General features: G+C 39.3%; 1 protein-coding gene across 3 annotated transcripts in view; it reads left to right on the top strand.

Moving 5' to 3' along the window:
* The window catches only part of AFAP1 (actin filament associated protein 1), a 69283-nt gene extending 49733 nt beyond the window's left edge, over window positions 1-19550 (top strand). The window contains exons 11-18 of one of the 3 annotated variants that reach the window (XM_086747161.1): window positions 567-712; window positions 4295-4412; window positions 5881-6138; window positions 7928-8042; window positions 9559-9723; window positions 10254-10444; window positions 11175-11336; window positions 15888-19550. In XM_086747161.1, the coding sequence (XP_086603287.1) occupies window positions 567-712; window positions 4295-4412; window positions 5881-6138; window positions 7928-8042; window positions 9559-9723; window positions 10254-10444; window positions 11175-11336; window positions 15888-15914 (1182 nt within the window). In that variant the 3' untranslated portion in view covers window positions 15915-19550. Of the gene's footprint in view, window positions 1-566; window positions 713-4294; window positions 4413-5880; window positions 6139-7927; window positions 8043-9558; window positions 9724-10253; window positions 10445-11174; window positions 11337-13258; window positions 13310-15887 lie in introns of all 3 variants that reach the window. The other 2 variants (XM_086747160.1, XM_086747159.1) reach the window with 2 other exon arrangements.
* Window positions 19551-27115: the final 7565 nt, after the last annotated feature.

Here is a 27115-nt window from a genome sequence, read left to right as displayed (position 1 = left end):
GCAAAATATGAAAAATTGAAAGTTATTTTAACAGTATACATGTTTGTACTTGTGCCATTAGGAAAATTAATGTCATCATTAATTTTTCAAAAATTTTTCAAAAAGGAACACTAAAATTTCTTCTAGTATTTTGGTTTTTTCCCCCCTTGTTTCTACTTAGGATTAACATTTTCTTCTTGGGAGTCATCCTAGCTAAAATCCCCCAGCCTAACATAGGAAAATAGTTCTGTTATAGCTTTAAATTTTCTGAAGCCTAAAATAAGCATGACTTGAATCTAAATCCACTAGCTTGAAATGATTATTTTTTCTTCGTTTTTGGACATTGCCCACTTTGTATTACATCATAACTGATGAGCACATAGCTTACTTAAAGTGCAGTCCTTCTGGCAAAACAGATTTAATAAGAAATCCTGGGATTTTTAGGAGTTCAGCAGAGGGAAACCAGAGCCTCTCGTACAATGTGGTAGCAATTTGTCAGCCAGCAAGAATGCCCTGTTTTGAAGTAACACTCAGCTCGGTGGCAGACTAAAGACCTGACATACACCCTTGCCCTCCTCTCCTCACAGGCATCCTCCTCTGAAGACATGGGTAGATGGATAGGAATTTTGCTGGCGGAAACGGGATCTTCAACAGACCCTGGAGCTCTGCACTATGACTACATCGACGTAGAAATGACGGCAAGCGTCATCCAGGCTGCAAAACAGACATTCTGGTGAGAGGCGTTTAGCTGCCCGGGTGTTTCCAGTACTCTGAGAATTTATAGCCATATGTTATCTCCAGTGCCAAGAGAGCTTATCAAAATCCACTCCCCTTTGCCAGATATTGAACTCCTGAAGTGTTTCAGCATTACAGTATGTCAGATGTGTTTATGATTATCGTGTTGGCATCCTTCTAGTTCTGTAAAAGATGCAGATACCATCCAACTTTACTCAAATCTTTACTGATTTTTTCAGTAAGTCTCCTTATCAAATGCTTTACTTTAATTTTTTTTTGCTTGAAGACTTAGAATGACCTCTGGAAGAGGACAAATATGCTGAAAATAAAATAAATATACAGCTACATAGTTCACATTTATCCATTGGCTTTATTTGCTGTACATACAGCCAATAAGTACAGCATACATTGGCCAATATATGCTGTACACTCAAAATGTATAGCAAATTTAAGTCTTGGATAGTCACGTTCTTAATGTTTCCTTCTCTTGTTCTTTTTTGAGTAATTAAAAACTTCATCAGGCTCACACCATTCCAATTAATTTGTGGGTTTTAATGTAGGAGGTGGAAATTGGGAAGGTGTCTAGGGTGCAGCACAGAAACTCTGTTTAAAATGCAAATCAGTACACTGAATTCCCCATTACCAATCCTGTGCTAAGAAAAGTAATGCATACTTAGCGTATGTAGTGATTTAAGTGTTCAAATTAATTTAGGCATTAAAGGAGTTTTTGGTGGGAAGAGACTGTCATTTTTCCTTGGCTAGATTAGACTGTTTAGAAATGGGAGTGAAGGGACAGTTGGGACAGGTGGGATGTCCTGCTGTTGACGTACCCCATGGTTTCCTGGGGTCAGCAAGCGGGTGGCCTGAGAAGACAGCTGAAAGGCGTCGTCCCTCATCTTGCTGCAAAATGGGACTGCCCACATAAATTTGGAATTCTTGTGACAATATATTGGAGAATCACACCCTATCTGCCCATTATAACTTTAAACTAACTAAAAATAATAAATAAAAAAAGGCAAAAGCTTCAGTTTTCCAAAAGAAGACTCTCCTGCCATTAGTGAGGTGTTAAGAGAGCTTTAAGGAGGAAAAATGGGCAGTTTCATTCGGAATCTAGTTTGAATGACTTCTGATGGAAATCAAAGTGACTCAGTGTTACCACATGCCTAGTTTTGTGAAAACCAGATAATTTTGATAGAATCAAAATGCACTTAGCTTACAGACTTACATTAATACTTGTTTTGAAGTTAATAGGGCTCAAAAAGTTTATCCTGTGTTGACATGTATTTTTGCTTCAGTCAGCATCTACCAATAACCACATTTAAGAAAGAAACAGAATGGAAACCTTTTCCCCCTGAATACTGCTTGGCTTTCCTTTTCTGAACAAATGTGATATTAATTGGAGCCAAGTGCAAAAACATATGCAACTAGACCACATGTTAGAAAGGAATGTCAAACAACTTGCAAAATAGCAGAATTCCCCTATTAAGCATTAGTTAAAATTCATTGGGTGTCCTTAAAAGACTGTAAAAGCTTGTTGATAAGCAACTAGAGTAGCTGTCTGCTGATTTTCAACTACTCCTAGAAAATGAGGATAAATTACAATGATACGTAAGTGTTAATAAAATACTATTCCTGCCCTTTATAGAATGAGTATCAGTATTCCTAATTAACTGCAGTTATCATTAAAGCTTTGATTATCACAGTCACTTCAAGATTATTGGTTATTCGTTTCCTGAGACTGATGCTTTGCAAACGATTTGCTCTTCATTAATAGCCTCATCAATTTTCTTCATCTAAATCATTAGGTATCCAGGAAAGCATTAAGAAAAAAAGCTTCTGAGCAGATCGTCTCCATTTGCTTTCCCACCCAGCAGTTTCAGAGTACAATTAACTTACATGGATGCATCTCTAAACAGGATTAATGAGGCTTAGTGCAATATTGCTTATGGAGTGTTTGGAGATACTTAGATAAATCTTCGTTTCCTTTGGTGGTGGAAATAGTTGCTATGGGTGCATCATATGTCACTAATGAATATCCCAGTTTTCAGACATGGTTGTTATGCATCACTCTACTTAAATAGAAAGAAGTACAGTAACTACTCCAAATGCAGTCCTTCAGACTAACCAGAAACACTGGAGTACTATTCTTCAGTAAGAGGAACAGTAAACAAGTGCAACGCTTTAATAATGTCTAATGAATTATGATATATGATAGTTAAAAACATTTTTATCATGGAATTTATCTTGGGCTTTTTGTTGTTTGTATGAAGTAAGAAAAGCTTCTGTGTAATGATTATTCCACTGCCCTGCCCTGCCCTGAAAGGTTCACACCGAACTGGGCAGGTTGATCCCTCCTGTGAGCGCAGGTCTCCCGCAGCTCAGGTGAGCCACAGTTGGAAGAGGTCTCTCTCCCCCTGAATGAGAAATTCAATGGATTCCATGTTATTCCAAAGCCAAAAGAAAGCAACTGTTGAAACCACAGCATTGTTGAGCTCCAGCCAGCACTACAGAAGACCTTCTCTACTTTAGTGGGGCTTTATCATGTTTTATGAATGTCAGCACAGAGTCTGAATAGTTCCATTGTTTGGGGTGGAAAGCTTTGTTTTCCCATTCACATACACCTGAATCTATAGGAATTATTTGAGATCTCACTCCATACCTCATTCTATTTCAGCGGTTGCTACAAAGGAAAGCTCACCCTGGGGTCGTTATTGCTATTGGGCCTGATTCTGTCATTTTCTGCACTGTTAGATCTTTGTTCCCAACACAAAGCTCGTTGTGGTCCATGTGTCCTGCAAAATTCCAGTAAAACAAGCTGCAATGTTGATTTTGGAGAGAGAGTGAGAAACAAACAAACATACATATACATATATATGTGTATATATATATATCCCTTTTGAAGTGCCCAGAGATCAGATCCAGCATGTGAAACAGAGCAAGAATGAACATATAGAGTATTTGCATGCACAATTACACAGGCAGAGAGTTGGGAAACAAGGCCATTGTGGACAGACTACCTAGACAAAAGTTCTGATATGGAAATGAAAAATTCCCAGATTTTGAGGAAAAAAATATTCAGCAAATTTTGATACATTTGTTAACTTACATTTCATCAAAGTTCCACTTTTTTTTCAAGTTTTTGCTGGCTTTGATTCTTGTTTGTCCCAATTCCTAAGTTCACATCTCCCTTGAGCGCGCATGCACACAGAAACACCTGCTTCTCCCCCATGCAGACAACAAGGGAACTTTTATGGGACACTGGCAAGCTGCTTTGTAACACAGATCAGCAGGTTCCCATGTAAACATGCCACTGAGCAGTTACAGCTGTTGCCCTCCTGGCTTTCACACAGTCATATCCCCACTGTAAGAATGGAATACAGGAACATATGGTGCAATATTGGCTGCTAGCAGCAACGTGTGAGTAGCCAAAGAAGGAAAACTGTTCTCAGTTTTCCTGCAGAAAGTGAGAAGATATGTGCTTCCAGGCTACATAATCAGATACAGGGAACATACCACTGAATCATCATTTAGACTGAGGTTCAAGTGCTGGTTTTTATTATTTTTATTTTGCTTTATTCAGTTTTATGAACAGGCGAGTTATATCTACAAATCCATATCGGGGAAGCACTGCCAATGGCTACGCCTGTCCGACTGGAATGGCACTTCATTACGATGATGTTCCCTGCATAAACGGATCGGTAAGAATTGAATTTGCACAGAACAAATGGTTTGCATGTGTTGAATGCATGAACATCTGAAAATTATATTATCTAAAAAGCCCTACTGGCCAGTTTCCAAATGAACTCTTATTTTTTTTTTTATTCAGGGGCTGCAAATTTCTCTCACACCTACAAAGTATTAGGGGTGTGGGACATACTGTTTACATTAACCTGCATGTGAGCCAACGTGCATTTAGAAAGCAGTTGCCTGTTGACGATTTGTTGCCAAGTCCTTGAATATAATACTCACTTGAGGGGGTATTTTTTAGATCACACTGGACCTGGCAAAATTAAGGACTCAGTTACACCAGGCACTTTTTGGTGTCTGTTGATTAAAAAAAAAAACACTTAGTCCCTGGAGCTACATTCCTTAGGACAGCAGGTACTGCTCATCCAAAGGGAGAATCACAGTGTTCACTTCCATTTTCATAAATTGCAGAGGTGATCATAGGCAGATGTGTAATAGGGTTTAACACATAGTGGATGTTAACCCGTATTAATATATGGTCCTCAGGAAGATTTACAGGGGAGCTACAGCCCATATCAGCTCTTTGAGCTGCTTCATAAAGGCCCCCACTAAGGCTGAACTCAAGAGACGTTCAGGGTTTCAAAATGTTAAGTTCTCCATCATGTCTTAGTAATGTCAGAAAGATGTAGAACGCCCTGCTTGGGAACAACACATGACCACATATGTGGTGAGTAATCTGAATGTGTAGTTCTTGGATGTGCTCAAGCCTTTGTAGGAGTAGTGTACTGCCACAGCCAGGATGGATTAAGGAAGGGTGTTTGGCAACAATGGTTTCTTTTAAGATTAATTGAATGAATCACTGGAGTATTGTTGTTGAGCTTTCCATTTTTCTGAAAAGAATGAAAGGAAAAAAAAAAGGAATGGCCTGTAGCTATTTTAGCTGGTTAGCTCAGCATAATAATTCTCCAGCAAATAAATTTAATGCTAGCATACCAGCAGCTGGTATTCACTGGAAAGACATATAGCCTGAGGAGGAAAAAAAAAAAAAAAAAGAAGAAGAAATCCTCTTGGCTTCTGCTAACTGTTAGGCCATATTACTTTTAACAACTTGTGTACCAGATGTAATCCAACTGATTCATCTGTGCAGCCCGTGAGCATCCCCCTGTTCACACAGTCTGCTTGTGCCCCCTCAGTGCTAGAGCTGACAACAGAATGTGCGGTGTATGAAACAGGAAGGGTGATAGGATAGTATGGAAAATGCACAGGACTGATGCTCTGAGCCATGTAATGCAATGCTTCCTTTCCAGACTCTGTCCTCCCTGCCTTTCTAAATAGTTTCACTCAAGTGTGAGCAATAAGCATACAATTGCTAAACACCAAGGGCTTGCTATGGTCAGAAGAATTACTAATGTTTTAATTCCACTTAGGAGGTTCCGCATGGTGTATTGTTTACTAACTGCCAAAGTGTATGTGTTGCAGTGGGAACCAGAAGATGGCTTTCCTTCTTCTTGTAGCAGGAACGTTGGAGAAGAAATGCTTTATGATAACGCAGGCCTGTACGATAACTTGCCGTCTCCAAAAATCTTTGCTCGCTATCCACCAGCTGACAGAAAACCCAATAGGTTATCTACTGACAAACTCTCCTCTAACCATTACAAATACCCTGTCTCATCCAATCTGTCTTCTGCTCAGTCTGTCACTAATACCTCTGCTGTGGGGAGGGGATCTGGCTCGCAGGTACTGTACTATTTAATACTTAACAAAGCTTTTCATTTTTTGTCTCTTCTGTTTATCTGGTTGTTATCTTAAGGGCCTTGGGCTATGTCAGTCCCTTAGTGCTTGGAGTTTAGTCATGAGCCTACTGCAAATGTAACAAGTTTGCTAAATTGTAAGTTCTGATGTGGAAGTATTGGCACCTAGAAGAGGCTTTCCCCACAAGTTCTTGATGATTTACAGATTGTGGATAATAACAAAAAAATAGATGTGGCTGAACTTGAATGTGTATCTAGCTGCCTTCTGTCTCCTTAGGCAGTGGTGACTTAAAAAAAAAAAAACCCAAAAACCAGAAAAAATGAACAAAAATGAACTACGAACTGGCTGTGACAGCAGATTTGCCTCTCTAGAATTTTACTAATCTATATATTGTATATACTATGGTTATATATATATAGTGAAAAAATATATATATTAACAGATATAGACTGAATGATATTGTGTATAGTGTGTATACACCGTATTTAAATTGCTGCCTGTTATTTTCTTGCCCTGACAAAAACCAAAGCCTATGTCTCTGCTACTTTCTGAGGATGGCTTCTTTACCTCAGCTGAAATTAAAGTGAAGCTAAAGAGAACTGAGAACTGAAATCCTGTGTCCTCAGCCTCAATAGCAGACAGACAGACCCCAGCTGGGGAGCAGAGCAAACCTCGCTCACAGTCACTCTGGGGAGCTTCTCTAGAGCCCATAGCCAGTCTCCAAAAGCTGGTCATTGGCATAAGCCTGTGAATGTATCACAAAAATGGGTGGTTTTCAATCCAATCTGGAATGGAAAAGTTAGATAAGTGGTTCCGTTGAATAAGGCACTTGTCATATTGCGTGTTAAATCACTTAACCCCTATAAAAACTTCATATTGGAATATTAGGATTCAGTGAAGTTGCAGAACTGGAGGTTGCCCTGATCCCTGGCTGTAGCAGCAGGCTTCTTGTTGCACTCCCAGTTTAGTCCTCGATGTTTTTGGAAGCGAGTGAACAGAGCATGGCACACATATGCCCTGTGCTGGGCTAAGGCATCCCCCATGGCAACGCTACAATTAATCAGGACAGCGATGCTCTTCCCAGGGCTCAGTTCACTGCAGGGCAACCCTCTAAATGGAATGGACATGAAATGTGCTGTTTCTGGTAATCTTGTGAGCTTGTGTGGCCATTATGAGAGATTTTTTAAGTAAGAAAAGCTTTTATTTAGTAGCTAGATGTTGTATAAGAGGAAATTGATATGTTAACTTGTAACATTTTAAAATGTGTAATAATTATATTGTTATGAAAAAAAAAAGAAATCAGTGCTCCACAAGGATGGCAAGGTTGTATAGTAAGAAACTAAGAAACAGTGTTGAATTTTTGTGTGGCAAACCCTGGTGGGTTTTCCTGTATGAAGTGAACTCTGACAAATCTGTGTTTCAAGAATCTTCACTGTATAAAATTATTCAAATGTACAACTTTTCTGTCTCACAGTGGCTTTTTTAATGCAGTAAATGCCAGAGTTTTAAATAACTTGGAGACCATGTTGCCACCAGAGATGGGGGAGTTTATCCCCTTATTATCCTGTGATTGCTGGTGTGGCTCCTGCTGAGCAGGCAGCTCTCAGAGACGACATCTCTGGAGGAAGCGCTGTCTCCAGCTCAATCAATGGAGTCTATTAAGGCTCTGCAAGCAGGCCACTTTTTGTCAAGCTTTGCCCTTGATGAAAAGGCGACTGTAATGCCAGTGGCACAGAAATAGCTGGAGCCCATTTGTACTTTTGTTTTCAAACAGTTTAAAGGCAAGAAGCCTCCTGCCACTGCTAATGGGATCACCGGAAAAGGGAGAACTGTAAATAGCCAGCCGAAGAAATCTGAATCGGCGTCATGTGTGAAGCGCACCGCGTCCAGTAAGTATGTCTCCTCACTGCTGCCTCGCTTGCGAATGGAGTCATGAGGATACCCAAAAATAGCTGTCTTCTTAGCAAACAAGATAAAAAGCCACTGTGATTCTTCTGTAGCTGAGAGGCTGAGTGGGAGATGCCCACCAAGACTTTGAATAGGAGATATTGTGTGCATTGGTGACTCATTAGTCCCATGCCATGAGATAAGGGGTTGTCATATGGAGAATGGTAGCTATGAGATGTGGCCCCATGGCTGCAAAGTCATGAGGGCAGCAGGAAAAAAAAAAACCAGGGTAATTATTCTTCCTTTGGGGCAGAGAGTAATTCTGCATTCCTGATAAAAGAGGTATACGAGGAGCTGAGAAAGATATCAGAACACCAAATTGGTCAGAAGTGGAAGCACTCTTATCACTAATGAAAAAGAAAATGTATAAAAAATGATGAAGGCAACCATACAGCTCAAAAGCTTCCTCAGGGAGAGGAGATTTCAATTGGTGACTGGCACGTTCAGAAAGAGGGTTGTTCTGGGCAGTGAATTGCCTCTAGGATATCCCTAAGAGTGATTGCTTTGCTTAAAAAAAAGAAAAAAATATATAACCATATTTTTAAAATGTGGATTCAAAAATGCAGCTCCTGCTAGAGAAGGAAATAATGTGGGTTTTTTTAATCCTATGATAAATTTTTAAGAAGGCATGGATTTAATGGCAACAAGAAATTTGAGTTAGACTTCACAAAAAAAGTATGTGTCTTTCTAACCATGCTGGTCAGTTGGTACTGGAATAGATAGTTGTGGGAGTAAAGGCATCTCGGTTACTAAAGACCAACTAAAACTGGTTTGACAACTGTTTGTCAGGAATGGTTTAGTTGACTTTGCCTTCAGATAGTGCAGATAAAGTGATCTGTTAGCTGACTTATTTTCTTTGAATCTGCAGTTGGAACAGAGGTATAGAAGGGGCTATGACATAAATTACACCACTGATACATGTAAGCTGTGAAATGAAAGCATTTATAAAGGAAATTTTTAAAAAGAAAATAATGCTCTCAAGTATCAAAAATAGTGAGAACATCTTTGTATTCTCTTGTATCAGGGGAGAAAAGGCGTGTCCTTTAAGTACTTGAAGTAGGAATGAAAACCAGGCAAAAAGGGCAAACAGGCAGCTTTTCCTCTGACCCCCTTCTAATTAAAAATCAAGGGTTCAGAAATAACGAGGAGCCTCCTTTCCTTCTTCTGAACTACACAAAGGCAAGGCCATTTTTCAAAACCAACGTACTATAAGGTGACCGGTGTTTCTCATCTTCCCTGTCTAAATGTAGAGAACAAACTATCTATCCTATATCATTTCCAAAGATGTGCTTCAGAACTCAGCAGGAATCATGGACCTTGGGAAAAAGTCAGTGGAAAAAGGGATTGTAAACCAGTTTCTCAAACCATGAAATGCTTCGTGTGGTGTTAAGTCTCAGGGAACAGTTTAGAGTTGTACTGTTAATTTACGTATAAATAACCACAATCCAATACATATAGATGCAGAGCAGTACAAATATGGCAAGAATCGTGTGGAGGCAGATGCAAAGAAGTTGCAAAGCAAAGAGGAGGAGTTGCTAAAGAGGAAAGAAGCGCTCCGGAATAGACTGGCCCAACTCCGAAAAGAAAGAAAAGATCTGCGCGCTGCGATTGAAGTCAATGCTGGTATGATGTGCTTTTTTTGTGCTGAATTCTGCCCTGGGGAAGCTTAATTATCCAAATAGCTTTGTAGTCCATGCTGAAGACATGCCACTACATGAGGTTTGGTTTTGATATAAGACAATATTCTTCAATGTCTATATGCTTTCTGTATAGATAAATATATATAATATAAGTATATTATATATATAAGTGTGTATACTTTTAAAATAGAAATGTTTTATATATGTATGTATATACACACACACCTATGAAATGACACTGATTGGGACTTCAAACAAGCAGAACATGGGAATAATTTTATTGTGACTGGATAATTATATTTTCATTACATGGAAAAATAACAAAACAAATACGGATTTGAAACTAGACCAGAAACCTCAGGAAGGGACCTGAAAGAAAGCATTTCATTCCTGTTGCTAAGGTTTTTACACGAAAAAAAAGTATCTATCTTTTGCAAAGTACATAACTTTTTTGTGATGACACTGATTTTTGGAGACCTTGTTCCTTAATAATAACATTGCTGTGGATGACAGGCAGGAAGACCCAAGTGATTCTTGAAGACAAGTTAAAGAAGTTGGAAGAGGAGTGTAAGCAGAAGGAAGCTGAGCGTGTAAACCTGGAGCTAGAACTGACTGAGGTGAAGGAGAGCCTTAAGAAAGCCTTGGCTGGTGGCATCACACTCGGCTTGGCTATTGAGCCCAAGTCAGGAACCTCAAGCCCACAGGTATGCAAAGCCATTAAACATGCAAATCCCAGTACCATGAGCTCCTCAGCTGCAGTAAAAATAAGTGGGAACTGAGAGTTTTCTAAACGTTTATTAAGCCCAGGAAATGAGAGCAGAACTAAATGCCTTCCTGTATTATTTGCATTCTTACACCTACATCTGGTGTACTTTCTACAATGGAGAGCAGGTAGACATGGGAATCACAGGCAGTGATTAGGAGGTGTTAGGATGATGTGCAAAAGCTGATGCCTCATTGTCCTCAGTGATTGTAAAAGTGCATGAACTGAGACATTGCTGCATCCCAGTGAGATTTAAATGCACCAAGTCATCGCACAGTGATGGAGACCTAGTTGTGTCAGTCCCCTGTCAGTCACTGTCACCTTTAGCAAGGGCTAGATCTCGGATATTCATGACAGAGGGTGGCAGCCCTGGTTCTTGCTACAGATCTGCGTCAGAAGCAACTGGGTAGCTGCAGCAGAAAGGTTAGAGAGATGTGTAAGTTCCTCCAGATGACCCAATGTCGTTTAACCCCAGAAAACAAACTTTAATTTTCATCACAGAACACGTTTTGTTTTCTCTTGTTGTAAACTGTTTTTCATTTATCCATCATTATTGTGAATATGGTTTCTTTAAAAAAAAAAGTAATCTGCAGTTCTAAGTCTAGATAGAAAATACTGCTTGTATGACTATTTAGAGGAAACTCAGTGGAGGGTTTTCACTTTTTTTTAAGTCTCCAATTTTCAAGCACCGAACTCTGGAAAACTCTCCAATCTCCAGTTGTGATACCAGTGATACTGAGTGCTCAATACCTGTGAACAGTGCAGCAGCTTTGAAGCGACCTCCCTCATCAAATAATTCTCCATGCCGAGGTCATGTCCTTCGAAAAGCAAAGGTGAGAAGACTTATGTCTAGTTTTCTTTGTCTGTTTTTTTTCTTACTTTTAAAAAATATTATTTGCTTGTGGCTAGACAGAGACAGAGAAGGAGAGAGGGAAGAGTTGATTCCTGCTGCTTATGTGGATGAAATTTAGCTTTGAGAATGTACCATATCTAAATTACTTGTATTACTACATAAATACTGCTGATTTGGGGGAACTTTTTTACAGAAGAATTGGTAAGGAGTTTGGGACACAGATTTGACTCTACTCTCTCATTCCCTGCTTTTCTTTATTCCTTTATAGATTTAATTTGCAAGGTAAGTGGTCTGTAACATAGACAGTCCCTCAAAAATTTATAAAGTTACACTAATCTGTGTAGCAGAGAAGTGGTTAAAAAAGCACTGTTAAGTGTTCTGAAGCAACGCAAGATCAGGTCTGATCTTTGCCAGCTGGTGCAAGGAAAGAATAGTTCTACATTATAATAATCACCAATGTGTTATACAAGTATCTACTTTTAATGTACATTTAAAGTAGAAATTGAATTAATTTTATTTAATCTCACAAGAACCAGCCTAAAGTTTCCATTCCTCTTGTATTGTTAGAGTTTTCTAATTTTTGTGCTTTAGTTTAAAGGAGATTTTTTTTCAATGACCCTTTTTTTGGCTAAATTTTTTAGCAATATAAGTATGTGGGCAGCACATAATCAAGGGTGACAGTAATAGCATTGGCCCAAGCTTTTATTGATTTAGTAGTTCACTGCTAATTGTAATTATAATCAATAATAATCATAGGCATTTTCATGCAGTCCATTTCTTTTTCCAAGCAATTAAGTATTCTGTATAGGAAATTTTTTAAAGCAATTTTTGTTACTTTTTCATTTATTATATACATTAACAATGACTGAGCATGAACCTGGCTTCTAAATGTAGTAGATACTGAAAAACCATAATCTCAACAAATGATTTGGTTTTCTGGCATATCCTACTCTCTCCATTTCTGCCACCCCCAGCCTTTTTAATCTTCCTACATTGGCCAGGTCATGAACTACTTCTGCTCTACCTTATGTGAGAGCCTTCTCACCCTTCTACCACCATTTCCTCCATCCTTTCCATGGACATCAACTGCTTTTTTTTTGCTGTTTAGCCCAATTCATTTAAATTCAACTAAGAACAATTAAACTCAGAGTAATAGGTTTCTGTTCTCTTTAACTTTGAAGTTTGCTGCTTGTGTTTCAAAGCTGAAGAAGGATTCTTGTGCTTTAAGGTTTATCTGTGTATTCCAATTATATGCTAATTTGTCTCAAAAAGATCTCATCTCTAACTGTACACTTCATCTTAAATTTGCATGTTAGCACAGCGTTACTTGGGGAATGTGGTCTAGCAGTTAGCGCACAGTCTTTACGACATTTCGAGTGTGGATTTGTGCTACACATACAGCATTAAAGCCATCCGGAGGAACCAAGGCACTATAAAAACCTAAACATTTTTTGGTGTAAGGAATACCTTCCAGCTGTGGTACATTTTTTAATGCTCAGCATATACCATACGGGAAAAGGCCTGCTGTGTTGTTTGATATCACTGTGCTTTCGATGGCACGATTGGTTGGTCAAGCTCTTGTAGAAGAGTCTTGGATGCAAGATTAATGTAATCAGAAAGGATATGGAGCTACTAAGCACATTTGCCATCCTGGAAAAAACAACTCAAAGTATCCAGTTCAGCTTTAACAGCTTTTTCATAAAACCTCATGCACTAAATAGTAAGGGTGAAATTTTGCTGAATTGGATAGTGCAACCCAAGCTGTACTCAGCCCATTCGCAAGGAGCTGCAGCCAAGGTCTGCCATCAGGTATGCAGCTGCAGCGCACTCTGCTTTCAGGGGGAGTTAACTGTACATGTGCAACAGTGGAGGCTGGTTCTCAATTCTTTTGGCCTTTTGCAGTGACGCCTGAGCCCAGGCCTTATAGATGTGGCTAAAGCAAGGGCGTCACACGTGAGTATCCCAGAGCAGAACACACTTGGCGCTACATGCATGGATGTCAGTGCACTACGTGGGCATGAAACAGATTGCACATCATGCTAATGCTTGCTAATCTTCAGCAACTGGCAGATCTCCCAATGTTATGAGGGACTTCTGTAAGCATCCGAAATGTCACCTTATTTCTTTCCCCACCAAGCCTCCCTTCCTGCTCTTTCCTTGCACGAAGGATGCCGAGCCTGCCACCTGCCAGCCTTGTGTTTGCAGCCACCCTCACGTCACCGTTGTGAGCCCGTGGCACTGTGCTGCTCCCTGCTAGGGCAGCTGCTCCTGGAAAATGTGTGCCCGGTGCAGCCTGCTCGGAGAGCTGTGTGGCACAGGCGAGGCACCTGAGACAGCAGGCTGGAACGCCGCTCCACCAAAATCTTGCTCCTCTCAGGTGCACTGAGGTGAGAGGGAAATACAGAGAGAAGCAAGAGGACAGATCTAGTGTTAAATCTAAGAACTAGCAGCAACTTGGCAATTGACTGTTTAGGACATACGCACGTATATTTGGATTTTTAAAAAACTTTTCTGTTTGTAACATATACTTTTAATTTATTTTTTTTTAGAAAGTAATAGTGCATATTTTTAAGAAGTCAGAAGGCATTTTAATTGCAATTTTGTTAATCTCCACTTGGCTGGAAACTGAGACGCTATTAAAACAATAGTCTGCATTCCCACAGAAGTAAAATACTCCAAATATCCTTGCTGTACCAGAAAACAACAATTATTTAAACATTTCACATTTCAACTAGATTTCTAAAAACAAATTGTTATGTGCAGCAAGGAGCCTGCACTTACTATTTCTCATCTGTTTTTGAAACTGGTGGACTGGTGAAAGCAGCTTACAATTTGCTTATATTCAGGGACTGGAGAAGAAAAGGAGCTCTCCCCATATCCCAGCTCCCAGTCAGGCTCTCAGTTACTTAAACATTCTTTCATTGGCATGAACCTGCCTGGGAAATGGAAACAGAAGAAAAGTTCCTTCTGCACCTGCAAAAGAAGCTACTGCTTTCAAGGCTTATTTAACACTTCTTAGAAAAATTCTCCTCCCAGTTGCTCAGCCAACAACTTCCTGTAGGCCTTTGGCAGCGCATACATAGAGAATATGCATTTAGTATCCTTTGTAAGGTAATTTAGTTTTTACCCATACTGTGTTTTAAGTTTAGATTTACCATAATTTGAAGTGTAAAACTGAATATTTAAAATATATTTTATTTAAATAAAAGTACCATTTTTTTAAATGCACAAGATACATAAAAAAAATTGTCTACCTGCTTTAAACTCAAGATTTTCTTTCTTCTATTGCTAAAGCAGCCACCAACTGTGACCTTTATTGTTGCTTTACAGCGATTAAAGGGGTGTCATGGTTGTGCAGCTGTTTAGCCAAACTAATGCTATTACTGCTTTCAGCAGCAGAAACAGATATTTACATGCATAAGTAATGGTTTTCAGTCAGAGCTCTTAAATGTTGTGGAATGAGTGTTAAAGTCAGGAATTCATGTTGGGAGCCAAGTCAGCAGGCTGCCTGCAGAGTAGATGGGTGGGAGAGGAATCTGTAGACCCCCAGTGCCTGGCTGGGAACAGCTGGGTGGTTGCTCCACAGGGATTACTTCAGCCAGCGGCCAACTCCTTCGTATCTTCAATATTTCCTGATTGCTGTAAGGGTGTGATTCAGGGAGCAGGAACCGTGTGGATGTCCTAGGCTGAGCCCATCCCTCTTCTGCTCCTCTCTACTGTTAGGCAATACTGTAGGTATTGGCTCGATAGCCACAAGTTTGATTTAACTGGATGTTTTGCTGTAGCAATCATCTCATGATTTTGCACTTATGTGGCAGAAGAAATGGCAATGCCTTGCTCAGAGACATATGGTTGGAAGCATTATAGATTACATGCTTTGTTGTGGATGGTAGGTGGGGAAACTGAGGTACAGAAAGGCAAAGTGACTTTTAGCTTGCTGAGGAATAGCTCAGCTTGGATCATGTATGTGGGAAACAAATGCAATATAAACTAACATGCTTTTTCTTTACCCTGCCTGGAAGTCTCTCTGCCTTGGTAAGCTGCCCTTTTAGCCATGGAAACCTGTGTCTGCCATGAGTTTTATAATAAAAAAAATTGAAAAGTAGTAAAGCAATCACTTGATGTCAGCTATGAGAGCTACTGAGTGCTTCCTGCAGTCTCCTGCAGTTAGAAAGCCCTGTATGCTAAATCAGCCTCTCCCTTACTCACCTCCAGCGGAGTGCTTTACACCAACTGCGGCGTGCGCGTTTCTCCAGAAGTACCCTTTGCAAAACACAAACATGGCTTATTTGCACTGCGCTAGGAAAAAAAAATTGTCGTACGCAGTTAGAATGGGTGGAAGTTGCACACAGACACTATCAGGACATACTTGTTAGCATTCTCTGACTAATTTGTGGGCACAAGGCTTGGTCCAGCAAAGTTAATGGAAAAACTGTTACTGACCTCAACTGGCTTTGGCTTAGCAGATCTGATGACATCAGTGAAATATTCTGATTTCTCTAACATCTTCTTTCCCCTCCACCCCTTCCAGGAATGGGAGATGAAAAATGGAACATAAATGTAACAAAACCACTCACTTTCCATAAAGGCCTTACCTATTATGGACCAAGATATGGCTGCAAAAGACTCATCTGAAAGGTGGTATCAAGCGATACAACATCAGAGGTTTTGTAATTCTGTTAAGTTAATGGTAGCTTGGCGCTGATTTGCCTGTATTCCCTCTACCGTACTGCTGTGTAACTATGTGTGCCCCTTTGAATTAACTGTAACTCTTTGTTTCCAACTTCATTGGTAAAAAAAAAAAAAAATGAAACCCCAAAAAAATCAAACCAGCTATAGTAATTAAAAAGGAGCATGAAGTCGCAGTTGAAAGTTTACTTTGCTGAAATAGCATAGGCCAGCAATGTTACTTACACCGTACCAGGTGGCCTGCACCCCACGGACCACCGGTGCGTTAAGAGCAATGTAAAATCCTCACTCTTACAGGTTAAAACTGACTTTTGAGGTCTGCCACAGCAGTGGCTGAGCAAAGTCCTGCTCGTTAGCAGTCACCTTGCTGTTAGCTGTTCTTGTGGCAAAAGAGAACTGAAGACATGGCTTGGTTGCTTGGCCGAGAAGGCAGGAGCTCTTCCGTGCCGCCATCCTCTGCGCTGGTGTGAGACCGTGGGATGACACGACTCAGCTGTGAAGCATTTTTTTGGGATACTTTTTAGACAGATGCTTTTGTCATTGAGGGATAAAAAGCTGCCATACTTGGAAAAAAAAATGCATTTTAGTACGTTCTCTTTATTACTATTCTGAAGCACCAGTCATTTTCAAAGATCATATTGTTGAACTTTGACTTGTCACTGATTTTTTTTTTTAAAAGGCAAACAGGTATTTTTTAGATACTGCTTCTTTGCTATACTTTTTGAAAAAGAAACATAATTAATTGAAATTTATCCTCAACAGATAATGGCAACTCAGAATAGCTTATGCAGTCAATCTTGGTTGGTTTTTTTTGTTTTGTTTTGTTTTATATTATAGTATTGTTAAACTTGAGTTATAGAACACTGCTGTACTTAGTTTCCTTTGTCTTTTCAGACCTCAGCTATTAGTTTTGAGGAAGATGGACTGAAAGGATGATATTTCCAGACTCTTTCATAAACAGTTTCACAAAGAATTGGGGATTTTTTTCCAATCAGGAGTCCATTTCTGTTTACTAGGAAACAGCGTCTTGCATTTTAGTCTGTAAAATTGTAGAAATCTGTTCTTCTCTGTCTCCATCCATGTCACTCCTGAGAACTTACATGCAGTAAATTGCCAACTAAAGTCCTTCAAAAATCTCAAGATTGGCTTTTAAAAATCAGGAGAGAGAGAGGGAAAGAAACATAATGAGTTGGGTTCTTTTAATTTTTTTGTCTGTGATTTTTTTTTTTTAAGCCTTTGGAGAGCTTTCAATCACATTTTCGAGATTTTTTTTTTTCCTCCTCAACTGTGAGGACTAGAAAATTACTTTAATTAAAAAAATTAAAGTACTACTCACATTTTGAGATAATCACAGATGTTACGGCTGGAGTCTTGATAATTAGTTAAGATTTGCAATTAAAACTACAGAAGTTGGCAAGACAGCAGTTATCAAGGATCACATCCCTTGATGGCCCAGCCTGTAGTTTGTCTCTTACCTGTAGGAATAGGTGTGTGTACCTCCCAAAAGGTACACTGCAATTTCCAGCTGAGCTGGATGCCAGAGGACTTCCCGCAGGCCCTGGTGGGATGTGAAGGCACAGAGTATCCGAAAGACCTGATAGCTGCTAGGACACAGAGCTGTGGCCTGTTCCCACATGCAGTTGTTGCCAGGGATCCCTTTGACTTTAGCAGAGTAGAAATGGGGCCCAACAGCAGAAACAACTCTTTGCTTCTTGGGACTGTGCTTTGTACAAAGTACCGCAGGAATGCAGATACAGTAGGGAAGCAAGGATCAGTGTGGTTTTTCACTGAAAGTGGGATTTTTTTAATATTATTTTAGGTCAACTGCTTACTTACTAACTCTATAAGTAGAGGGTACATTCTATGCTCTATGACTGTGGACTAAACAGTATCAAGTTCCCATAAATATTAGCAGAAACAAATTTGAAGCAAAAGTAAGTTCATTTAGGCTTTTTATTTCAAATTAAGTTATTTATTTGTATATTTCAATAAATATTTAATTTATATCTGTACATATTTATGATGCAAATTAGGCTTCTAGTCAACGTTTGCAATGATGTAACAGTTGCCATTAAGACGCGGTCCCGCATCAAGTGATGCAGAGTAGTCAAAAGCCAAATCGCTTTTCTTGTTTACTTCATATCGGCATTGCATCTTCCACCTTCTCCCATGGGGAAAAAAAAAAAATCCTTGGCAAGGACAGATTTTAATCCACGCTTGAGATAGAGAGAGGTGTGCAAAGTTCTGTGCAAGCAAGCAAGCAGAAACCGCGTGGTGCTGGGGCCGTGCACACAACCCCAGCCCTGGTGCCGCAGCCTCTGCTCTGCTGTAGCCACCGGTCACCCTGGGCATCTATAGCGCCGTCAGCACCTACAGAGCCTGCTGCAGCAGGGGCTCCTTGCAAAATTAAGCGTCTTTCACCCTTCCTCCAGCACAGGCTCCATAAAGCACCACCATCCCCTGGCCCTTAAACCAGCACATGCTGTCACTGCATGGCTCTAATCTGTAAGTACGTTGGTACCACAGCACTTTGCATTAGTGGCATGTCTGTTCCGTATGATGGCCAAGGTTTTGAAAGAGGAAAACAAAAAAAAAACCACACCCTTGGGAAATAACCCCTCCATAGACCCCCACTTGGTGCTGTGAAACATAATCCATTTAGTTGAATAGCACTATTGCTGTACAATTTTTTATACAAAGCGACAGAGCCTGTATTTTCACCATTTTTAGATTTCAGGATCACCAGGCAAAGTCAGCAATAGAGCAGCATGACTTCTGTTTTAAAGGAAAACTCTTGTATTTTAAACCATTGCATTTCTATGTCTTTTAAGAAAATGTTACACTTGTGCTTCCTCAACAAACTCCTGTTACTGTACCAGGTGCTTTTTTTTTTAAATTGTTTTTTTATGGGTGATGCTTTTTTAAAAAAAAAATTAATAACTTTGGGGATCAACATTTTTTTTTTAATGAGATGATTGTGGCAATTTGATTTTTCAAATGGAGAATACTTAATTTAGTATCAATTTTTGTTAGACACTTTCAAATTAATTGGCCCAGGCTGTATGTTGTAAGATAATGTTCTCATAATAAGAATGTAATTATTTCCTTATTGTATTTTTTAAAAAACAAAATCATATTTAAAAAAAAATCTGTGAAAAAGCATGAAAGAAACATGAAAATTTTTTTTTGTTTTATTTTTGTTATTGGATATGTTGGCAGTGCCCATTATAATTGACTGTAAATATAGTCTTTCTACTGTTTTTCTCAATGTATTTAAGTTTTTTGACACACATTCATGAAAACGTCTGTTAAAAAAAAAAAAAAAAAAAAAAAGAGTCCAAAATAGACCCACGTACAAATGTGTGTCTTAGTAGCTTCAACTAACTTTATGCCTTTCTAGTTTATTCTTCAGAAAGTCTTGCGGAGTGTGAAAAAAGACTGGCACCTGGTAGGTGCGACAGATCCAAGACTATTATTAATAAAGTTACCTGTCAAAAAAAAAGAAGTATTTGTCTTGTTGTCTCTTGGGATTTGTCAGTATAATGAGGCACCTTAGCAGGACACTCACAGTAGTCATCCTCAGCCACGTGCTGTTCTACCCTGCCAGTTGGTTGAAAAATGCTTGGGCAGTTTGGAATTAGGGTTTGTTTTTTGTTTTTTTTTTTTGCATTAGTTCTGTCTCCATTTAACTGTGCCATGACCTTCTGCCACTCGAATGCAGTCCAGCAACGGGAAATGGCAGTTCAGTGTATTCAGAGCTCATGGCAGAAGTTACCACTGACCAACTGTTACTGCATCAGTTTGCTTACATGGCAGCCCCGTTAATAAATAATGTAAAACTGTAAAGCATTCAAAATTACCCCTAACAAATTCAAGTGGATCAAAATCAAACCAAGCTAATTATCAGGCTATTTAACTAAGAATATAGGAATTCCTTATAGATGACTGACAGATGAGATTGACAAGTGATAAGCCAGAATTACTCCTTGTTGCTTTTTCTAGATTTAACTAGATTTTTGCTCCCATTACACTGAAATTATTACCAAATGTCATGCTTAAATAGAAAATACATTTCATTTTATCAAACTCAAGGAAGTAATATTACAAAGTGGTCTAATTGTTTTCCTTTCAGTACTCACAGCCTCCTTGACCTCAGGAGAAAAAGGTGGTCAGCACATTAAAATGTCATGGTGGTATAACTAATAACTATTGTGTCTCAAGTAGACACAGCTTTTTGTCTGCTTAATCAAGGATTATAACACTTCACTGCCTTTTATGCAATTAAAAAGCCTTCCACTTCAAAAGGAAAGTAAATTACTAGTATTTCTCTGGAGAAAGAAAGAATGCCTGTAGAAAAGATATATGTGGGAGAAGTTGTATAAATATATATGTATATAATATGTTCTATAAATATATATATTTAGAATAGTTGTACTATGTAATACATACTATTACTATTGCATGTATGCAAAAATTAGAAAATGAATACCTTAAGTTACTCAGGCTCATGGCCTAAAAAAGCCTTAAAGAGGATCTTAGTGTTTTTCTAGAAGCTGTATTTAATATTTGGTCTACCCAGTTGCACCCCAAAGTCATTCAATATGAAGGACCCCACCAACACCTAACCTACTCCATTGCGGTTTATTCTCGGAGGTGGGCATGTACACTGTAAGCATTGCAGTGCTTTAATATTAAGGTTTTATTTTTATATATATATTTTTAAATTTGTGCAGAAGTTGCACCATCAGACCCCTCGTTGCGGTACGAAGAACAGCACTTTATAAGGAAGGGCTCCTTGCTAGAGAACGAATGATGCCAGATGTGACACCATTTTTTGAATGCAGGGGGAAAAAAAATCAGGAAACAGCCTTTTACAGCTGTGCTGGGCAAACTGACAGACGGGATAATAAAGTGAAGAATTTGTGAATAGACTGAGAAATCACAGTACTGGGGTAAAGCCAACACGGGTTTTATACTGTGGTGTCATTGCTCATGAAGTGCTAAGAGGTCTGTGAAGCTGTTAATGAGCATCCAGGAAAAGAACATGTTCTGCTTGGATTTCTTCAACAAACTTTGGACGAGGTAGGTCACTAAAGAAGTTTAAGTAGTCAGTGGAGAAAAGGAAAAAAATATCCCAATAGGATAAATAACTGCTTGGTAAACAAACAAACAGAGCATAAAATCTCTATTTACAGTGGCTTTGGACTTTCCAGTCAGCCTTGAGATCACACAGGGGTCTGAGCCTTGTATATGTGAGAATAATTGAAGTAATTGGGGAAAAAAAAAAAAGATAAAGGTAAAGGCTTTTCAGTGTGAAAAAAAAATATCTTGAGGAGGGGAAAGACTATGTTAAAAGATTATAAAAATCAGCAGCAGAATGTGACGTGGGAATGAAATAGTCCTTGTCACTAATGATACAAACTCTGAGGGCATCCAAGTAAATGGGGCAGGTTCAAAACAACTACACAGAGGTACTTTCACTCCCTGCCTAATTCAGCTATGGAACTTGTTGCCACACAATTTTATGGATGCTAAAAACTTATACAGATCCATAAACAATAAAGAAAATTCATGTCAGAAAAGAATTGCTTACAGCTATTCAGCACGGAGCTTCCAGCTCCAAAGCAGAAAGGTCCAGCTCCACAGTGGATGGAGGCTGGAAGGACGAGTTGGGTAAGTGTCCCGGTGAGGTTCCCACTGTTCCCCTGTCATATTGCTATTGATAAATTAAGCTGGTTTCTTTCATAAAAGACTCTTTAATTTTTCTCATCAGCAGTTAGAAAAGCATTGTCCCCTATGAAATAATGTATCATATTAATTTCAAATTGATTTTTAAAGCAAGCATCTGTCTTAAGATCAAGACAATGCAATGTCACTCCTTCACAATGTATTAGCTATGAGGAATAATTAAAGAACATCAAGAATATTGCTCTTCAATAATCTCTCCTGATGACAAGGAAATAATTTTCCTATTAGATTTTTGTAGAATTACAGCTCAGTAGAATTACAGCTACACAGTCCTAAGTTGAACTTAAGGGAAAAGCTTCATTCCTGGTTTCATTAATTTTTAAATAAACCGATAATTGCTCTCACTGAGTTATTCCTTGGAATTTTTTAACCTGTTTTTTTAGCATGTACTGCTGCTTCTATTTGTTTTGGAGGTCAGCTTGTGCTGTGATAGCATAATGGTGAGAATGGACCCTTTTATCACGTTAAAAATACACTGAGCAGCATTTGTAGCATTTTGCTTCAGCGTTTGAAAACCATGAAGGTCGGAGTACAGTAACATTTTCACCACAGCAGCTGGATTCATATGAAAGCAAAGCAACTTTCAAGGCATAAATGACAAAAAGAAAAAAATGGAAAAGAAATCAGTGTCTTAATGGAAAACAGGAAAAAATACTGGCTGGTGTTTATGACTCAGAAGTTTTATTATAGAGACATAATTTATAATGATGTTGAATCCACAGTTAGGCTTCAAAATAGCATAGCAATTAATATGGCTTTGATGAGGACAGCAAGGGAAACAGAAGTGATTATCGTATTCTTTTTTTCCATGGAAATTGGTTTCTAAAATAAAGTAGCCCTTCAGATTAAGGATCAGCAAGTTTCTTTGGTGTCTTATTTATGGGAACAGTTTGTCTGTGTCTGTTCTCACTCCTGCCCTTCCAAACTAGGAGCTTTCCTCAGAAAGACCTATTGGAACACCATTACAAATAAGATACTTTAGGGTTTCTTTTAGTTTTTTCTTTTATTTACATTAGTGCACTAAATTTGGAAAATGAAACATACTTGAGATTCATTTTTAGTGATAAATTGCAGTTTAAAGTCTCAGCTAGCCACAATATAGGATTAGAGAACCTAAAATGACAATCCTCAAAATGTTTTCTAGCTGAGTTTTTAGTCTTTGCCCAGCGAGGTGGTGGATGCCCCATCCCTGGAAACATTCAAGGCCAGGTTGGATGGGGCTCTGAGCAACCTGATCTGGTTGGAGATGTCCCTGCTCCTTGCAGGGGGGTTGGACTAGATGACCTTTACAGGTCCCTTCCAACCCAAACCATTCTATGATTCAGTGAGTTGCACAAGCCTCACATTTAGCATGATGTGCCACGGGGTAGGATCGTACAGCCTGTACCTCAGGGCTCCTCTGGCTGCTAAGCAGGGACTATGAGAAAGTGCTGAACTAGGTCAGACTGAGAAAATGACTTTTAAACTCCTGTTTTGGAAATCTTTCCTTCTAGTTGCGCATCTTCTGATCCTCAAAAATGTACCCACTCTATGAATAAATAATCCATTAGTTACCCCATTAAAACTTAATTGTAGTCTATAAAATTTCTCTAATTAAAAAATTGGTAGATAATAGTTTGTGGCTGCTTTGTTCCAGTACGAGGTTGAGTAAGACCTCACATGGCACATCCAAAACCAAAACACTTAACAACATCTCTGCCCTTCCCTGCTGTGGGCATTAGGAAGTGACAAGAACTGTCAGGTTTTGCTTTCACCAGTGTCACTTTTTCCCTGGGAAGGCCAAGCTGCTGCACCGAGCTGCGCAGCAGCCGCCACCCATCAGCAAACTATAAATTGTATCCCAGCCCCAAATCTGAGCCAAGTCAGCAGCAGCTTACCTCAAAACTTTGAAACAGCGAAGGAAGTCCAAATTGCAGGGATGCAGGGCACTTTCTGACTTTATAAATTTATTGACCTTTGCAAAGACAGAGAGCACTTGCCAGGATCAGTAACCGAGAGCATTTTGAGAGCCGGGGCCCGATCCCTGCGTACAGCTACCTTAAGGACAGGTTTTGATTTGCGGGCCCCTCAATATTGCAAGGAGGATGCAGCTTCTGTACAGCACATGCAAGAAGAGAGTGGAATAAAGGAAAGACAATACAGTTAATAAAGAAAAATAAATAAATAAGGAGCAAGTAGCGTGTGAAGAAGTCAATGAAAAATTGAAAAGAAAATGGAAGAGATTGGAATAAAGACAAGAGAAGAAGAAACAGCAGCAGAACACACATAGCTTTGTTCTGTTTATGGTTGTTTCTTACAGGGAGATCAAGGTTAAAATCTGCTGAATTCAGATTTTATATTCAGCCTTTGATTCAGCAGAATTCTAGGAGAATTCTTTTTTTCTTTAACTGCAGTTGCATGGCTTCAGTCTCACCACAGAGTGTCACCCTCCGCCAGTGATACTGCAGCAACCCCACTACTGGGGAAAAGGGGGAAAAAGGACTTTTCCCGTGTTCCCGAAGAGTGGCACTGAGCTGCAGTACAGGAGGATGACGCGTAGTGGATAAAGTGGAGGAGGACGAAGCTTTGCTGCAGTCTTTGAGTTCAGTGCTGCTGAAGTTGAGTAGTTTGCTGCTAATTACTGACAAATCAAAACACACACACACACACACTCCGGGAACTGCTTAAACCGTTTCCTCTCCACAAATCCCATTAAATGCTTCACAAGAAAAACAAAGCAACCAATAGTTTAGAACCAAATTTTATTAAAGAAAAACCTGTAGTGCAGGTTCTCAGGACAAATGCATACCTTTGGATGCAGTGGAGTACACAGGTACGTATACAGTAGTTTGCCTGCTACATGTTTGAAAGCTGAAAGAGACCGTGATGAACTGTGCTGCACAGTTCATCATCATCGTTAAAAGTTGCCAACAACTTGGTTGTGGATCACTAACAGATACTTGGTTATGTGTGTGCACTACATATTGCACAAGACTTTTGATTAAGCTATTAATTGTGCAATTGAATCACAGTTAAGTGTTACATTAAGCATATTCAAACAGGTTTTTTTCTCAAAAACAGCACGTCACTACAAAACTGCCATTAAATGTTACATATTTACAAAAATATACAAATAACACTTTTCCCCATTTATGACAATGCACCAGTTATGGATTAATTTCATTCTTCCCTTGAGCCCTGATACTGTATACAAAGAAACCTGCTCAAAGTCAAGGTCTCCTGAAAAACAAAATTAGGAAAAGGCATGTACTGTTTTCACAAATAGTAGGATGTGCAAAAGCAAAAGGAGAGGACTGCGTAGCCATGTATGTTAAAAGTATGGACTACAGCATACTGATGACCGCTAAGAGCCGTTACACGGATTGAAATGTCCCCTTTGTCAGAAATCCGGTTAGAAACACAGCGTTAAACATTTGCTGATCATACTCTGGAAAAGCAGTTGCAAGAAGTTCAAAACTGAAGTTCTACTTTTGTTATGATTAGCTAACATCTGTCCAACGGACTCTCGTGCTAACCATGGGAATAAGAATTACAGGTGAAAACCAGCCCATCACCTCTGTGAGCACAGATGCAGCGAGACGATGATTGCTTTTAGCCTGCAGCTACATTTCAAATTCACCATGGGTGAGAACCCCTCTTCCACAACGCAAAGCTGAACTAAGTCCATGGAACTGCATGATCATAAATTAGGATAGGATTTGGCCCTGCAAAACCAAATAAATAATGCTCCACATGAACAACAGGGTAGGGAGAAATGCTTTGTGAATCTTCACAAGAAGTATCTCACGACTAGTTTTTATTTTGTTGGCTTTCATATCTTTACCAAGAGGTGTAGCTCTAATTAGCCAAAAGAAAAATTTGGGCTTGGTTTAACAGCCAATTTTTTCTCCTTTTGTTCACATGAGCAATGCCAGAAAAATCTGTTTGATTTATCTGTCCGAGTCTGGAATGGGAGATTTCGGACTCACCTGTGCTGCTGAAACAGCCACAGATGCACTGTAAATATGCCAGTATTCATCCTTTATTCTTAAAATGGAAAATTATCCCATTCCAGCTCTCATTACCTCTACAAATCTTCCTCCATTACTTAATCCAAGGTGAACTGTTATTCTGCTTCATAAATATAGAGCAATGATACTACGATAATCTCATTTAGGTGAGGAAGGGTGATAGTTAAAACCACACTTGCAGTGCACTGGTGTGATATTCTTTAGAACTACCTTCTCTTTTGCAAATAAACATATCTATGGTTAATGGAAGGGTGAAACACAGTAGCTGTACATATTTGTAAAAGTAAGTGGCAAGCAAAGCACAAAAGTAGAAGCTTCCCAAAGTGCCCTGCCAGCTGATCAGGTTACCCACCTCTTCCCATCTACTATTCCTCTGCAAATTTTCCTCTTGTATTTTTTTCTCAGCCACAAAGAAGAGGATAAAAAATAGTTAATCCCCCTTTGACATCAACCCTGCTTACAGGCAGAACCACAATCAGAGAAAAGCAACTCAGAAGAAACTGGGATCAAGAGGGGAGGATTCAAGTATACTTCTCCATTTGATTACTTTTTCCCTCCAGAGCCTTCTGCACTGCAGCAAGCACAGCTCATCACTTACACCCATGAGGAAATAAATCATAGCTTGTCAGTGACAAATAAAAAAAAAAAAAAAAAAAGGAGCTGTAGTCAAATGCCTGGTGTGCATATGAAATGGAGGAACTCTGTGTTCCTAAAATTAAAATTTCTAGTCACATGTTCAGTAAACTCCAGTAGCTGGTATATACCCTCTGGAATACTATACCAACTCCATTCATCCCCTCTAAACATTATAAAATTACAGGTCATAGAGGGATTCCAGCAAGTTACACTTAAGACACAGCCCCTATAGAATAATTATTCTCCCTTGCCTCGTAGCTCAGTGCTAAGGAGGAAAACCATTAGCAAATGGCCTATGATCGTCTCAGAAGGAAACCTACATTGGAGCTACCTCTGGAGCACACATCCATGCATCCTGGCTCCTGGGAAGCAACCTCTTTTCCACACACCTCAAGGGGGGTGTTGCTGTGAGTCCGATCCCTCTTAAATTACAGGTAGAAAAGCTGATAATTTTGCATGTTCCTAGTGCTGCATCAGTTTAGACTCATGGTTTAAAGCCTCTATATGCAACCAACAAAACTGAAAATAGTGGCCATAATGAATCAAAGTAAGCTCAAAGGCTTAAGCAAAACAAAATCAACAACTCATGGAAAAATGATACACACTGGTAACACTGCCTTTCTCCCTGCTTTTCCTTGCCCTGTTTAGTCCTGTGCTGCCCTCGCTCCTGCATCTC

This window comes from Chlamydotis macqueenii, chromosome 4 (assembly GCF_036417535.1).
Source record: "Chlamydotis macqueenii isolate bChlMac1 chromosome 4, bChlMac1.mat, whole genome shotgun sequence".
Taxonomy (NCBI): domain Eukaryota; kingdom Metazoa; phylum Chordata; class Aves; order Otidiformes; family Otididae; genus Chlamydotis; species Chlamydotis macqueenii.
The sequence above is the reverse complement of the archived record's forward strand: the minus strand, read 5'-3'. Positions and strand labels throughout refer to the sequence as shown.